This window comes from Gymnoscopelus microlampas, assembly GCF_963454915.1.
Source record: "Gymnoscopelus microlampas genome assembly, chromosome: 20".
Classification (NCBI taxonomy): Eukaryota; Metazoa; Chordata; class Actinopteri; order Myctophiformes; family Myctophidae; genus Gymnoscopelus; species Gymnoscopelus microlampas.
In genome coordinates, this window is record NC_139957.1 from 37914016 (window position 1) to 37931689 (window position 17674).

Consider the following 17674-nt stretch of genomic DNA (forward strand, 5'->3'; position numbering starts at 1 on the left):
TGTAGATCTGCTATTTTCGGTAGCCGGTCTAAATCAGGCATGAAGATGCCATCAAGGCCTGTCAACTAAAAGTAAAGTAACTAGACTAAAAGTAAAATAATTCAGATGACAAAATTATGACATAAAATGAAAATGGAATTTGATTCAAAAGACTAGTAATGACTAAAACTGCATCAAAATCTGCAGTCAAAATGAACACTGCCTTGAGCAGTGTGCTGATTTGGCGGACCACGGGTTGATGAAATGGCGAGCATATCGAGGGGGCTCCCGGGAGGGAGGGGGGGGTTAAGACCCCCTTCTTCTACTCAGAGTGACAAGACCCGAGGGGAGGGTCAGTCCCACAACGCACGATCTGAGCCGAATACGATTTTTTTTGCTGCGAAAACGGACGCCAAACACGACAGGATTATAATTGAGGTTATTTTGCTTCTTGCGAGGGTCTGTCCGCGTGCGTGGGACTGAAACCCACGGCAGCATAATTCAATTACTAATTTGCATTTCAAATGAAGTACTCATTTGCATTTTCATTTACCCCCCCCCCCCCCCCCTCCAAGAGTAATTATTTTCTCCTCAACGGTGGATAGCTTGAGCATGATAGCGGAGAGAGAGAATATGCTTTTCTTCACTTGATTTGACAAGTTTTTATTTTTGAAAAAATTGTGAAAAGCTTTGCAAATATTTGAACTACTAATATTAATGAATATGTATAGCATTAATGCTACAATCCAATACTTTATTTGAACCCATTTAGACCTGGAAAGCCTAAACTCTGTTATACCTTTCAATCTGGGAATCCTAACCCAAGTTTTTTCAGAAAACTTGGGTTAGGATTTAGAAGGCGTTTTTAAAATCGGTCTCAGGTCGAAATGGCTTTATGAATAAAATAATGGTTTGAACCAATCTGTATATAGTAGAGTTTTTTAATACAATATACTGTAGATCTGCATCTGTGGTTGAAGGTGGGCTACCTACTCTACCATTGAGAAACTTTATTATGTCAATAAAGTTATTTGAAGCAGACGAGCGCACCCGATTGGAACACAAGTCGCGCCACATGATTTATTGTGGTTCGGACATGGTTGCAATTACCTCTCTCCGTCAGGAGGGGGAGACTGCAGACAAAGAACGTACACATCGTCGATGTCGGTCAGAAACCTCTTATCTCCATATTCTAACTTTTTGTGTTTTTTTGGTGTAAATTATCGCCCTCCTTGATCATACAACAGCGTCACACAAAAGTATCAAAAGTAGCAGATCTACAAGCTCGAAACGCGGCGCGAAGCCACGCGTTTCGAGCTTGTAGATCTGCTACTTTTGATACTTTTGAATTTGAAACCTGAAAAGTAACAGTTATTTTGGACCTTCAATCAGTGGAGATTCATGTGGGTGGGGGGGTGTATACACATACCTATACTGTGGAACTGCCATCGACTGTAGATTTTCTCTGGTAGAAGTTGTAGAATTTTCTGTACAAAAGCAAAAGAAGAAATGAGAATTAAAGTAAAGAATAAAGAAACTGAGAAACCAAAGAACTGATGAAAAGGTAATACTATACAGCAGAGGTCTTCACTTCTCGATTTTCAGGCCAAGGACCCCCTAGCTGAGAGAGAGATGAAGCAGGGACCCACACTACATATTGTATAAAATTGTGTTTCAGAATAAACTTTTACTTGGTCCGCTCTTTTTTCCCTCTACACCTAAACCTCTTTGTCAAAAATATCAGATCTACAAGCTCACAACGCCTCGCAGCAAAAACATCCTATCACACAACGATTTGGCGGACCCCCTATAGTAGCTCTGAGGACCCCCCTATGGATCCCGGACCCCCTGTTGAAGACCACTATTATATACAGAGTCACGCAATGTCGGAGACACAATGACAGTGTTGGGAAAAACCAGGGGACCAGCGAAGCTTTAAGCCCTACAGTGTACTTCATCATAATGATGAATAATACAATAAAATATAATACAAGTGTCACAGCGTGTTACATTGTGAGATTGCGGATCGGGGCTATTTTAGCCATTTATTCTACCTATAATATCATGGCCCAAAAATAGCCTGGGACACCAGGGTGGAAAGTGGTTGAAGGGAGACTTTTCAAAATTTGAACCTAAATTCGGACGTGAGGAGATCTTACAGTATGAATGAATGAATTATTTTATTTAAGTGTCATGCCACCTCGTGGCCCATCCCTCCTGGATGACACCTTTTCAGACAGTTACAGTATTCAAAATAGTTTCATACACTGATTACCGGTATTGCTGATCATATACAACAAATACTGACCAAACTCATATCCCAGGCTTTCTCCAAGTAGTTTGCCAGTTTAAACAGTACAGTATGATAGTGTGTCAATTCTGGCAAAAAGTGTTCTGTGTTTCTATGCAAAGTATGGAATTGTCTGCACGGTGACGTGAAAAGATGCATCAACGTGTGTGTGCAATTCATAGATAGCATGTTATTTAGACAGATGCCAGGTTCATTTGTTGACCCGTCATCCTATAGTTTGTACAGATTATATATTTTTGTATATTATACCGTTTATATTACACTGTTTAGACTTAGGCCCAAGAAATATAACAAATATCGATGGCATACCAAGTCATTTGTCTAATCACAGCTTGGTCTGCATTATTTATCATCGTTCATATACCGTTCATAAGCTGTGTAGTTGGAATCTTTTACACTGTTTATGGTGCTAGTATCCTAAAGCTTTAATCGTCGTAAGATGGTATCGCACGCCAAAAAAAAACAGCCGATCTACAAGCTCACACAAGCGTGCCGTGTAGATGGTGCTGTTTTGGGCTACATAAATTAAACATGAGGCTTTATGTGAGGATGAGGAGGATGAAAACGGTTCTCATTCACGACACGATTGTGTGATTCAGAGAACATTGGCTATTTGGCTTTATCCGTCGAGCGAACCCGTTATTATAAACTTTTTTTTATACATGATAAGAGTACTAGCTGCTTGAGCAGCAGCACCCATCTGTGTCTGTCCTTCATCTTTTCCAAAAGTCGTGTCGTGCGTTCAGGAAATGGCCCCGCGGCTCTGAATCTACAGCCGCCGTACGCCACGTTCTGTTCTGTATGGCACCGCAGCAGCGCTGGGATTTTGAGATTGTTGTTGTTGCACCGCGGCTGTCAAAATCATCCTGAAGTCACATCAAAGCCGGCTAGCTGCAGTATGCAGCACCCAGCGTCGCTATGCGTCCGTCTGTCTGTCTGTCTGTCTGTCTGTCTGTCTGTCTGTCTGTCTGTCTGTCTGTCTGTCTGTCTGTTAACCCATTAAGGCCTGAGGTTCCGATTCTACAAATGCCTTCTAATTCCTATGAGTTTAAAAAAAAAGTATGTTTCTATGTCAGTGGTGCTCAAACCTTTTCATGTCAAGGACCCCCATCTCAAAATATTTTGTTCCAGGGACCCCCAGAAGCAAAGAACAGAGTTAGAAATGTTCGCTTTAAACAATACATATTCAAAGATTTGCACACATTTCCACGATTTTTCAAAAATAGCAGATCTACAAGCTCGTAGCGCGGCACTCGGTGCCGCGCTACGAGCTTGTATATCTGCTATTTTTGAATAGCCCAAAGTGTAAAATAATGCTTTTTTTTAGCTCAAATCTAAAAATGACACAGATGCGTTCCAGGCCTTAAAGGGCTAAAGCCTGAATTATACGGCATCATATCCGATCTACAATCTCACGGCGTGTCACACCGCGACGCGTCGTGTGAGCTTGTAGATCGGCTGTTTTCCCCGCTGCGAGACACCGGCTGCACGGCCGTATAGTATAAAGTATAAGTATAAACCCAGGCGTCGGTCGGTCGGTCGGTCGGTCGGTGCGGTTTTGAAAAGCCCTTGCGGACCACCTCTAAGGAGAAGTGTATTCTGCAGCATGTTCGGGCAGGGGTACTGTGGCTGGAAATCTAAGTGTGGATCATGTAAATGTGTTCCTCGGCGCCTCAGCAGTACGCTACAGTAATGCCCCTATCTCTATGCCTGGAGTACAGCTCCAGATTAAGAAGTAACTCCGCCAACCCTCCCTCCCTCCCTCCCTCCCCGTCTCTACGCCGCTCAGACTCCGCGGTAAATTCCCCCGTCGTCGCTGCATCATGCCGCGGACGTTCCGTCTCCACGGGGAGTCGTCTCTACCCTGAGCCCAGCCTCTCTTCTTCTCCCCCCCCCCCCCCGCCCTTCAACACTTCTCTCCTTCCCCTCGGTGTGCTATGGAAGGAGGAAGGAGAGAGACACGAAGGTGTTATTGCACACAAATACACGCACGCGCGCGCGCACGCACGCACGCGATAGAGGCTTATAGGCAGGCAGGCCCCCCTGCTGTGTTATACCACCTAGAATAATGTATCTATACGGCTACAGAGAGAGAGAGAGAGAGAGAGAGAGAGAGGTGGATACAGATAGACCAGTATAGATGTATTAACCCATTAAGGCCTGATTCTACAAAATGTCTTCTAAATCCCAAGTTTTTTGAAAAAAACCTATGTTTCTATATCAGTGGTTCTCTAACTTTTTCATGTCAAGGACCCCCAAAATGTATATGTATTTGGCCACGGACCCCCATATCAAAATATTTTTGTTCCAGGGACCCCCCAGAAGCAAAGATTTGAGTTACAAATGTTTGCTTTTTTTTTTATATAAAAATATATATTCAAAGATTTGCACAAATGTTCTCAATTTTTTTAGCGCGGCACTCGGTGCCGCGCTATGAGCTTGTATATCTGCTATTTTTTAATAGCCCAAAGTGTAAAATAATGCTTTTTTTTTAGCTCAAATCTAAAAAAAAATGACACAGATGCGTTCCAGGTCTTAATGGGTTAATCCTAGTTGGGATCAGTGGCGAGGTGCGGCGGCGGCTGTCGGCGGCGCCGCGGCTCATCACGTCTCTGGATCAGAGAGGAGTCACGCAGGACGGACACAGTCCTCCTCCTCCTCCTCCTGCCATAAGTGATGTCTGTCTTCTCCTCTATGCGTTACTGTGTCTGAGTGACAGGGATTTAGAACTCGGGAGGACAAGCTGGGGGGGGGGAGTGTTGGGGGGGGTGTAGGGGGAAGGGGGAGGGGGTGGTGGGGGGGTAGTGTTGACAGATCGGAGCCGTTGCCGCTGCACTCCAAACAGGAGATGAGTTGTGGACCACAGTGGCTCTCAGCATAACACACTGAGACCTGAGGAGGTTCGATGGCCGATTTGACAAGAACAAAATCCCTTCTAAATCAGTATAGTCCATGAGCCAGACAAGATTTCATTATCGAAAGAGTGGGCAAAACCATACCTATATTAAATTGTTCTTAGGGTCAATACGAGTAAATAAATATATGATAACCTCTCCACAGGAGTAGCTTTTTCATGGTTATCACACATTTTGTTATTTTCCCCATACGTAAATGACAGGTGAAAAAATAACAAAATTTAAAAAAGAGTTATCATAATGAAACTTCCTGAGTTGATTACTTACATGAAGACAATGATTTATCGTATTACAAGTTTTCTGAAATTGTATATTTAAATATGCAAATTAGGCATTACGAAAATATGCCCGAATTTGTATAACTTTCCAGAATCAACATTGGAACATTGGACAAAGCCAGAGTGAACGTTCTTATTTCATTTAGTTAAGATGTTGGAGTCAAAGGTTTTTAACGAGGGAATATTCAATATCTGGCTCAATTTTGGGGCTCTGGCTCATGGACTAGTAGTTCTCAAACGTTTTCGTGCAAAAGGAGGGACACCCCCAAAATGATACGTATGTATTTGGCAGCGACCCCCCCCCCCCCCATCTGAAAATGTTTTGTACCCAGAAGAGAAGATTTGTGTAAAAAAAAAGAATCTAAAATCAGGGGTCTTCAACGTGTTCAGCCCAAGGACCCTCTAGCTGAGAGGAAGATGAAGCAGGGACCGCCTCCTCTATATTGTATAAAATTGTGTTTCAGATTAAACTTTTTTCTGTTTACGTGGTCTACTCTTTTTCCCCTCTACACCAAACACCTCTTTGCCAAAAATAGCCGATCTACAAGCTCACAACGCCTCGCAGCGCGAGGCGTTGTGAGCTTGTAGATCGGCTATTTTTTGGCTAAAGTTCTCCTCAGAAAAGGGATGCTAGGATTCAAGTGGTTAAGGTAAAAAAAAAATCTTATCACACAAAGATTTGGCAGACCCACTGTAGTAACTCTGAGGACCCCCTAGGGGTCCCGGACCCCCTGTTGAAGACCCCTGTCTAATCTAAATGAAAAATTCAAACACTTTCAAGATTTTTCAAAAATGTAAAAAATATATTTTTTTAAGTTCTTCTGAAAAGAAGAGTTTTCTGAAAAACGTATGTTGCCACACATACACACATACACACACACACACACACACACACACACACACACACGCTTTCCCGGCGTGAATGGGATAATGTGGTGTGGTTTTACTCCCTCTTCTCCCAGACCACTAAGCCAGACACCATCATGCTCCCTCTGGCACAAGGAGAACGTGCCCTGCATGTGTGGATGGATGGAGAGAACCTCTCCTCCTCCGTCTCTCTCTATCTCCATCTCTCTCTCTCTCTCTCCCAGTGTCTCACTGGCTTGTTTCCTCTCTCTCTCTCGCTTGCTCACTCACACTCTGCAGTCAATTCCCTTCACATCTTTGGTCCGGTGAGGACTTAATCTTCACGGCTCTCTCTCTCTCTCACACACACCCTATCTCTCTTTTCCAGTGGTGTAAAGTAACTAAGTACATTTACTCAAGTACTGTACTTAAGTACAATTTTGAGGTACTTTTATTCACTGGAGTATTTCCTATTTTCAATACTTCTACTCCACTATATCTCAGAGGCAAATATTGTACTTTTTACTCCACTACAATTATTTGAAAACTTTAGTTACTAGTTACTCTTCAGATATAAATTATTATATCATAAAACATACATTAACCACTTTAGCCCTATTTCATACCTAGGCCATTTGAAAATAGGATGCGACGCGTTGTGAGCTTGTAGATCGGCTATTTTCAAACATTTTAGTACTTTAACTTTTGGTACTTTAAGTACATTTTGATACCAATACTTTTGTACTTTTACTCGAGTGCATTTTTAAATTCTGGACTTATACTTGTAACAGAGTATTTCTGTATTGCAGTATTGGTACTTTTACTTAACCCATTAAGACCTGGAACGCATCTGTGTCACTTAAGGTTTCTTTGGCTAATCTTGAAAAAAAAATTGGGACTTTTTTTTTCAAAAAACCTTCAATCTTCAAAATAAAAGATTTAGAAAACATTTTAAATGATCGTCTCAGGCCTTAAAGGGTTAAGTAAAGAATTTGAGTACTTTTTCCACCACTGCTCTTTTCCCGTTTGTATTTTCTCTGCCACCATGTTTTCTCTCTCTCTCTCTCTCTCTCTCTCTCCTCTGTGAGGGAGATGAGTGTTTTATCACGCCGCTGTACAGAGGCGGTTCCTCCTCTCTCTCTCTTGATAGTCACCGGGGGTCAAAGCTTCACACACCTGAGAGCGGAGAGAGAGAGAGAGAGAGAGCGGGCGGGCTTGCTTGACCTCCAAAATTGCAATCATGGAGTCTTATTGGGTCAATGATGAGGGGGTCTGTCTGATGAGCCTGGGAGACAAGTGGCGCATCAAACGCTTGCAACGCATTACCCATTAACACCACACACACACACACTACTGACCAATCCCCTAGGCTCTGTCTCATCTGTCCAGAGGGTAGCGGTTAACGTTAGCCTCATCCATCCCTCACTCACTGCCCGCTGGAATAATGATAGGCTGCTGAAAGGTCAGCGCCGCTCTAATTGAGTTGTGAATCGCCAGGTTGGCGAGGTGATGACATTTTCTCTGTGCCCCCCCCCCCCCCCCCCCCCCCGTGTCACTGAGGGCCAGCGGGCTGAACACACACACACACACACACACACACGGAGGGGAAGAACATGGTTGTTTTCGCTGAACAGAAGTGTGTGGTTAATTTATATACTTAGTAGTAGTAGGACGGTTTCTCTTGCTGATGATAAATTAACTTCAAGCTTCCCAACGTTATTTTTGAAGGGCGGTTCTTGTTGGAAAGCCACGCCATTGTGTGATGGAATATAAATGAAAGGCAAACGTATTTAACTAAATCTCTGCAAAATGCGGAATTTACAATTTAGGCATTTAGCAGGCAAGGTAAACACGAGCTAATCTAGGATCATAGCTAAACCAAGAACCTATCATCAGTCTAAAGTCATTAAACCATACAAAGATGCAAAGATGACCGGGGCGCCGATGGCCTGGTGGTTGAGGAGCATACCACGTGTGAGCTCTGGTGTAGCCCGTCGGCGAGTCACGGGTTTGATTCCCGAGCTCGACAGCCTTTGCTGCGCGTCACTCTTTGTCTCTCTCTCCCTGTTTCCTGTCACACTTCACTGTGCTATCAAATAAAAGTCAGAAAAGCCACAAAAATATATATATTTTTTAAAAACACTCAAGGTATTTGTTCAATGCTATAGTCTGAATTAATATGCATTTTTAATATAAGATTGTATTACTTTTTTATTTGTCTGTGCTTAATGTGATGATGTATGTAAAACAAAAAATAAAACAATTAAATCCTCAAACACCTGGTTGTCTTATGCAGGTTTTATTAACCAAAATGCCCATCACTATGAATAGACTGAATTATGAAGAAATCGTTCTCCTCTGTGACCACAAGGTGGCAGCAGTAGAGCACAATGAAACTCACTCTTGTGTTTGTCATTATGCTCCACACATTCTCCATTCTTCATGTGAAACACAAACTGACAGGAGTTTGTTTCAAACATCTTGAATTTACTTTCATGAGGGCTCATTCTGGACACGCTCCAGTCTGTTACTGAAGTAGGAACTAAACAAAAAGAGTGCTCATGGATCTGAAAATAATCCCTAAATACGCCTCATGTTTCGAACTCCTTAGCATTTCAGTTTGCCATAAGACTGCTATTTTTGGGAAGATTTGAAAAATCTTGAAAAACATGAGAATATTTTCATTTTCATCATTTAGAAAATATTCAACACAGATCCTCTCTTCTGGGGGTCCCTGGCACAATCAATCAACATCATTTCAGATGTGGGGGGGGGGGGTGCAAATTCGGGGGTCCTAGACATGAAAAACTTGAGAACATAAGAGACACTGTCCTAGGCTAGAACAGTGGTTCTCAAAGTTGAGTCCAGGGACCCTGACATTCATTAGGCTCCGGACCCCCATTTAATGGCATTTCTATCTCTGGGACCCCAATTTATATTGTAAAATCAATGTTAAACTCTGAGAGTGTACAAATGGAAATAAATGGACGCTAACGGATTTGGTTCCATTTGTACACTCTCAGAGGTACAGACCCATAAGGGTCCATTTGGTTCCTAACCATCTATCATTTAGCTGGGGACCCCCTGGAACCCCCTCAAGGACCCCAGGGGGTCCCCGGACGCCACTTTGAGAACCAATGCTTTTAGACCACCCAGCCACCAGCATACAGGTTGACATTCTATTATTCATGACCTGACGTGGACCGTTTACACACACACACATCTGTAATTCAGATCCGATGCAAGTTAACTCCACGATAAACAGAAGTCTACTGCACTGTATACCATTGGTTCTCTAAGTGGGGTCCTTGGGGGGGGGATTGCAGGGGTCCCCAGCAAAAGTAGTTAATATAGCACTACAATCAACCCCCCCACCCCCGCGTTGCAGGACAAACACACGGGACACAAACTCCGTTTTTTGGATCCATTCTCTTCTGGACATGATCTGACAATAGCCTATGCCTCCTACAGACTACGGTACTTAACAGGTTACACTTGGACCATTACTATGCAGGAGACGGCAGCTTTAGCTTTGTAAAAGGTGCGAATGGGGGCAGCCAATGTATCACTGCGGTAACCTATCTATTGTTGTCGGTGCAGAATATTTTTTTTCTGGGGAATCTTGCCCTGCAGTTTGAGCAGCTAGACAGGGCAGGCCGCCGGGTCTTTACTGACCGGGCCATGGCCTCAGTGGCCCTCATGACGCTACGCCTCTGCCTTGACATGAAAAAGTTTGAGAACCACTGCTGTATACCACCTGGGAAACCGGGTGGGGGGGGGGGGGATTTCCAGTGAGGATGACAGAGAGGTCTGGAACCGCAGAACGCTGAGTCAGGACGACAGGGTGACAGACAGTCGAGGTTACGGCCGGGTCACATCCTGGAAAGAGATGGGGGGGAACGGGGGCGGGCGGGGAGGGGGGGGGGGGGTCTAGGGAAGAGGACGGGGGGGTCGAGCAGAGACGTGACCTGTCACACAACCTCTGTGGCGACCGACGGGGACAGGAGTTAACTCACAGAGTTTTGAAGGCAAGCTCCGTGGTAAACACACAGAACGTCGTAAAGGTCACCTGACTAACTGGAGCTGCATGGGGACTTCTTGTCATGTGACTCTGGGACTGGGACTTGTTATCATGTGACTGAGGTTGTTTTTTTTTTTTTTTTTCTTTCAGTCAACTCTTGGTAGAGAGACTCCTCTCGTTCACCTATACTCTACTCCAGCTCAGGCTCCTATTTATATTATTCAAGTCAATAACAATAAATTTATAGATTCAACAAATGTATGTATGTACAGTATTATACATGTACAGTATGTACATGCACAGTACTCCAGAGCAGTGGTTCTCAAACCTTTTTCATGTCAAGGACCCCCAAAATGATATGTATTTGGACGCGGGCATCTCAATCATATTTTGTTCCAGGGACCGCCAGAAGCAAAGATTTGAGTTACAAATGTTCGCTTTAAAAATATATATATTCAAAGATTTGCACACATTTTCAAGATTTTTCAAAAATAGCAGATCTACAAGCTCATAGCGCGGCACTCGGTGCCGCGCTATGAGCTTGTAGATCTGCTATTTTTTAATAGCCAAAGTATAAAATATGGTTAAAATGATTTTGACGCTATATTAACTCATTTTCCTGGGGACCCCCTGGTATCCCCCCAAGGACCCCTGGGGGTCCCCGGACCCCACTTTGAGAACCAATGCTCCAGAGGACCCATGATTCAAGTGTAGTGTAGAGGGTGAAGTCGATCGGACCCTCAGTTCTCCAGAATCAGCCCCGCTACGAGTCTGAACAGACATGCGTTCCAAATGGAAGCCACGCACCGAACCCACCAGGCCCTGCACTAAAAACAATGATGGGTCAAAGAAGACCTACAAGCTGAAACTATTATAGTCAGGGGATATAAGCAGAATATTTTCCAATCTTGGAATAAATTCCTTACCAAAAAAAATCTTCACCAATGTGTTTGTAAAGGTGTCTAGTAACACATCTCACAAAGACTGAAATTCAGTATCCCTAGGAGAATTTTTGACAGCTCCTTAAAGTTGGGGTACCCACCATAACCTTGGTTAAAAAAAAATCCCCCCAAAAAAAATCCAAATTTAATTCTGTTTTAAGTAGCATGTGAGGGGTCAAACTAGGGTGTTTTTATGATTCTGAATCCATTGCAATCATTTGTTTTGCACCAAAACCACTCCTTGGGCTAAAAACGGCCATAGCCATGTATACTTTTTGTGTAAAAAGCCCATTGAGATTGGGCCGTTTTTAGCCCAAGGAGTGGTTTTGGTGCAAAACAAATGATTGCAATGGATTCAGAATCATAAAAACACCCTAGTTTGACACCTCACATGCTACTTAAAACAGAATAAAATTTTGATTTATTTTTAACCAAGGTTATGGTGGGTACCCCAACTTTAAGGAGCTGTCAAAAATTCTCCTAGGGATACTGAATTTCAGTCTTTGTGAGATGTGTTACTAGACACCTTTGCAAACACATTGGTGAAGATTTTTTTTGGTAAGGAATTTATTCCAATACTTTTTTAATATCCCCTGACTATTAGTACTTTTGCAAGTTGTGGCTGCATGGCTGGTCCAGGGCCAGACAGCACCAACAACTGCTGTCTGGCCCTGCAGGACACAGATAAGATGATCATGCAAATGTCCTCTCTTTGTTCCACAGGTCTGTTTCCTGGTGAAATGAAGCCATGACTTGAGTGAATGTCAGGTTATAAACGCACTAGAAATAACTGACACACTAACTAACTGTAACACATTGTGACTTTCATTGAGTTTTTAGCTGCCTGAGAGAGGCCACGATTTGCTTTGCCACAAAGAATTGATCTACAAACTGACGCAATGCGTTGTTATAGCTTGTAGATTTCAGTTCTTTGAGGCAAACGACACCGTTGTAAAGAAGGTTTAAGCCAAGGGAACCAGTGAAACAACCATTTCTTTCCCCCTGCGATCGATCACACAACCTGCAGACGACGAAAAAGTACTAATGTTTTACTTAAGTAAAAGTACCAATACTGCAATGCAGAAATACTCTGTTACAAGTAAAAGTCCGGAATTCAAAACGTACAATCAAAACGTACTTAAAATACCAAAAGTAAAAGTACTCATTATGCAGAAGGTCCCAGTTAAAAAAAAATCCTTTGAAAATAGCAGATCTACAAGCTCACAGCACGTTGCTTTGCAACAGGTTGTGAGCTTGTAGATCGGCTATTTTCAAAATTGCCAAAGTTTAAATACATAGGGCTGAAGTGGTTTTGTGATAATAATCAAAATCTACTAAGTAACTAGTAACTTGAGTTTTCAAATAATTGTAGTGGAGTAAAGAAGTACAATATTTGCCTCTGATATGCAGTGGAGCAGAAGTAAAAGTATTGGAAATACTCCAGTAAAGTACCTCAAAATTGTGCTAAGTACGGTACTTGAGTACATGTACTTAGTTACTTTCCACCACTGCACCAGTGCGACTGTTACAGGTCAGGTTTGCTCAGAGAGCAATGGATGAACTCAATTCAGGGACGGTGACAATACTCTCTCACACACACACGCGCACACACACACACACACACACACAGGAATAGCGCACGGATGAAGCGTCTGAAGGATGCAGAATGGGAGAACAAAGACTTTGTGCGTGTCTCAGCCTCCTTCTGGAATGTAGCACAGAGACGTGCACATCAGTGCCAGTGCTGCTGCAGCAAAAGCATCACAAGGATCTATGCTACACCATTGGTCCTCAAAGTGGGCTCTTCCTGGGACCCCCAGGGATGCTTTGGGGGGGGGGGGGGGGGGGGGGTACCAGGGGGTCCCCAGCTAAATGAGCTAATAAATTAGCATCGCAATCATTTTAGCCACTTTAACCATTATGTTATACTTTGGCTATTCAAAAACAGCAGATCTACAAGCTCATAGCGCGGCACCGAGTGCCGCGCTATGAGCTTGTATATCTGCTATTTTTGAAAAATCATGAACATTTGCGCAAATCTTTGAACGTATATATATTGTTAAACCAACATTTTTAACACAAATATCTTTGCTTCCGGGGGGGTCCCTGGAACAAAATGTTTTTGAGATGGGGGCGGTCCACAGCCAAATAAATATCATTTTGGGGGGTCCTTGACACGAAAAAGTTTGAGAACCACCGTGCTACACTAACAGTACAGCAGGTGTCTGTGGTGACTGTGTGGAACCAGACACAAAGAGATACTGGGAGAGACGATGGAGGATGGATGCTGGTGGCAGCCAGGCTGTGTGTGGGGGGGGGTTGGGAGGGAGGGAGCACCACTACTACAGCATGGATGTGTGTTATTATAGTGGTGGAGGAGGCCGGGGGGGGGTACTCTATCTATTCTACCAGGTCTCAGGAGGGAGGGGAGTTCCCCCACCACAGTGTGACCCATAAAAAGGAGGTCACATCCCCCAGTAATTCCATCCCAGTGATGGAGATGCTGGACAGATCCTATGCTGGTGGAGAATCACTCACACACACACACACACACACACACACACACACACACACACACACACACACACACACACACACACACACACACACACACACACACACACACACACACACACACACACACACACACACACACACACACACACACACACACACAGAGCGGGATGAGGAGACAGACGGCTGCAGCCTTCTAGGGAATTCTTACAGGATGAGGGGGGGGGGGGTCTTTAATAAAAGCCTGTCATGCAGCATTAAAAGTGTGTCACAGAACATGGAGGTGCTAAAATGAATCTAGTACACCAGTGTTTCCCAAACAGGGGGTACCCAGGTGATTAGCTTAATGTACAACATTGTTTTCTCACTCAACAGTAAACAAACCAACATACAGTATAAGTGTATATAGAGTATCTGAACCGGCAAAAATGTGTCAAATGTCACATGAGAAAGAGGCAAACATTGTGAAAATAGCCGATCTACAAGCTTGTAGTTCGGCTATTTTCACAATGTTTATCTGTGGAACAGAGTCAAACTAAATAATAAGTAATGCCTTCAATTGAAAGTCAGGGCAGAGGGTCCCCAGTTCAAATATGATTATTTTGGGGGGGGTCGCGGCCTGAAATTCTCATACACACACACACACACACACACACACACACACACACACACAAAACTACACACGGTGCGGTAAATGTCTTAAAAGCGCTTTTTATTTTTTGGTTTGTTGATTGCCGTGACTAAACTAATTATACGTAGTCAGACTGTCTGCAAATGGTGGTGGACTGAAGATCACATGACAAAACCACCAGCTGTTTGTAACATGGACCACAAGTTTAAACCCTCTATACTTAGTTGACCGGCGTGCCTCACCACGGCTCTCTTTATATAAAAAATAAAAACATAAAATATAAAAAATGCCGAATGTTCAACTATTCCAGAATAGGAATACTAGGGTTCATGTGTGTGGTTAAACCATTAAAACCAGGAAAGAATTTTAGATTTTAGTTATAAATATATACATATAGCAACATACGTTTTTCAGAACTTTTTAGAACAGTTGTTTAGTACAGTGGTTCTCAAAAAATAGCAGATGTACAAGCTCACAGCGCGTCACTTGGTGCTGCGCTGCGAGCTTGTACATCAGCTATTTTTAAAAATCTTGAAAAGTGTTTGAAGAATTTTGGATGAATTTGAATACATTTTTTTTTAAACAAAAATCTTCTCTTCTGGGGGTCCTTGTGACCAAACATTTTCAGATTTTACTTGTAACAGAGTATTTTAGTGGTATTGTGGTATTACTACTTTTAAGTCAAATATCAGAGTACTTCTTCTACCACAGCCTACGTGTGGATATTAAATTCACCAGCACACACGTGATCCAACATGTCTGATCTCATAAGTAAAAGAAAAAAAAGACAATCCGTACAATGTTCGCAGAGCGGAGGATCAAAGCGGTATATCCTGTATCTGTCCAGGACACGCCACTCAAACACAGCTTATCTCCTGGCTGGAAAAAAGGACACGCGGCGCTGCAGACGCGGGGCTAAAAGGGGACATGTGAAGGGTTAAGCTGCTTTCAATATTAGTTCTTCTTTTTTTTTCAAGGATAACCCCATAAATATGGAGGAGATGAGTGAATCCAGACTGCATTTACAGGTCAGACATATGGGTGGACTGAGGATGAACGGACGGACAGACAGACAGACAGACTGACAGACTGCAACTGGACCTAGACAAGTCTTCTAGCTCATTGGTTCTCAAAGTGGGGTCCGGGGACCCCCAGGGGTACTTGAGGGGGTTCCAGGGGGTCCCCAGCAAAATGTGTAAATATAGCATCAGAATAATTATGACCTTTTATACTTTTGGCTATTCAAAAATTGCAGATCTACAAGCTCATAGCACGGCACCGAGTGCCGTGCTATGAGCTTGTAGATCTGCTATTTTTTTTTAAATCTTGAAAATTTGTGCAAATCTTTGAATATATGTTTTTTAAAGCAAACATTTGTAACTCTAATATTTGCTTCTGGGGGGTCCCTGGAACAAAATATTTTTAGATGGGGGTCCGCGGCCAAATACATATAATTTTGGGGGTCCTTGACATGAAAAAGTTTGAGAACCACTGTTCTAGCTCAGTGGTTCTCAACCTTTTCAGGCCACAACCCCCCCAAATAATCATATTTGAACTGGGGTTGAGCCATTTCATTTAGTTTGACTCAGTTCCACAGATAAATACTGTGAAAATAGCTGATCTACAAGCTCTGAACGCCTCGCGACGCGAGGTGTTGTGTGCTTGTAGATTGGCTATTTTCACAATTGTTGCCTCTGTCTTATATTATTTGACAAATTGGCCAATGTTTGACCAGTATTTATAGTATAGTTTGTTGATTACCTTTGATGTTGGAATGTTTTTTTATCAGGTATTAAAAAGGTCTTAAATTGACACTTCACTGTCATCCCCCCTGGGGGTCCCGACCCACAGGTTGAGAACCATTGTTCTAGCTTGCCAAAATAAATTACCCCCCACTGTTTTTCTGTAAATATACTTTTACTGCTCCTAGTATCGATGATTTCTTGTATAGCATTGGACCCTCAGGGCTTTTTGTGTTATCCTTTTAGCATTATTGTATAACTGGTACCTCTGTACTTTTAGAAAACGGCTAATAAAGTATTCAATCAATCAATGGATGGATGGATGAAAGGTTGCATGAGAAACCACTCTAGCCATTGGCTGGTCCTTCCTTTTCTCAGTTCAGAACTGGGAAAGACTGCTTTCAGCATTGGTACACCTGATTCTTGGAACCTCTTGCAACAAGAGCTTAAGCCGATTCTACAAATGTCTTCTAAATCCCAACAGTTTTCTGAAAAACGTATGTTTCTATATCACTGGTGCTCAATCTTTTTCATATCAAGGACCCCCAAAATGATATGTATTTGGCCGCGGACCCCCATCAAAATATCTTGTTCCAGGGACCCCCCAAAAGCAAAGATTTTAGTTAAAAATGTTCGCTTTAAAAAAATATATATTCAAAGATTTGCACACATTTTCACGATTTTTCAAAAATAGCAGATCTACAAGCTCGTAGCGCGGCACTCGGTGCCGCGCTACGAGCTTGTATATCTGCTATTTTTGAATAGCCCAAAGTGTAAAATAATGCTTATTTAGCTCAAATCATAAAGTGACACAGATGCGTTCCAGGTCTTAAATGGGTTAAACTGAATGCCCTAGCATCTATTGGCCATTTTAGGAATTTACATAATAACTGTGCATTACCTATATGCAACCGTTTTAACTGTTTCTTGTCAACATGAAACTGTTTATAACTGTTTGTTGTCAACATTATCGTTTTTCTTTGTTGTTCTTATGTTATTTATATGTGTGTAATCTCGGCAGTGTGGGAGCTCAGAAAGGCTTGTGATTTCATAGCAAAGTGGGATTGAGGAAGTTGCAGAGAAAAACAGCTTTATTCACCTGTGTGGACAGACAGGGAAACACTGACGTCACACCAACTAAAACATGAATCACCACCATAACTAGTGTTTTCACACAAACATTTACCACCCTGAAGATTAAAAATTAATCCTCCCAGCAGTTAAGAGCGCACACACACAATAATCACCTTTAACCTGGCATCCCTATGTTGGGCATATTGTGAGAAATAGTAGTGAATTTTTAAAAAGTAAAAGAAAAATAGCGCGATCAGCTATTTTCGCTGTTCATTGATCATTGTACGACTAAGTATTTATCTTTAAGTGTTTATTAACAAAGAGACCATGCAAACATCAGGTACAAAAACTGTGCTCTGTACTGAAGCAGTGTCACTCATTATGTGTGCACACATAGACTGCTGCTCATTGTGCTCAATGCT

The 17674-nt window shown here is 42.6% G+C and overlaps 1 protein-coding gene across 4 annotated transcripts in view; it reads right to left on the minus strand.

Moving 5' to 3' along the window:
- Positions 1-17674, minus strand: part of ralgapa2 (Ral GTPase activating protein catalytic subunit alpha 2) — a 252180-nt gene that overhangs the window by 177405 nt on the left and 57101 nt on the right. For all 4 annotated transcript variants that reach the window (XR_014599889.1, XM_084045660.1, XM_084045658.1 and 1 more), the window contains exon 4: positions 1409-1466. Coding sequence is in view for 3 of the 4 variants with exons in the window: in XM_084045660.1 (XP_083901786.1) it covers positions 1409-1466 (58 nt within the window). In the remaining variant the exon portion in view is untranslated. The remainder of the gene's footprint in view (positions 1-1408; positions 1467-17674) is intronic.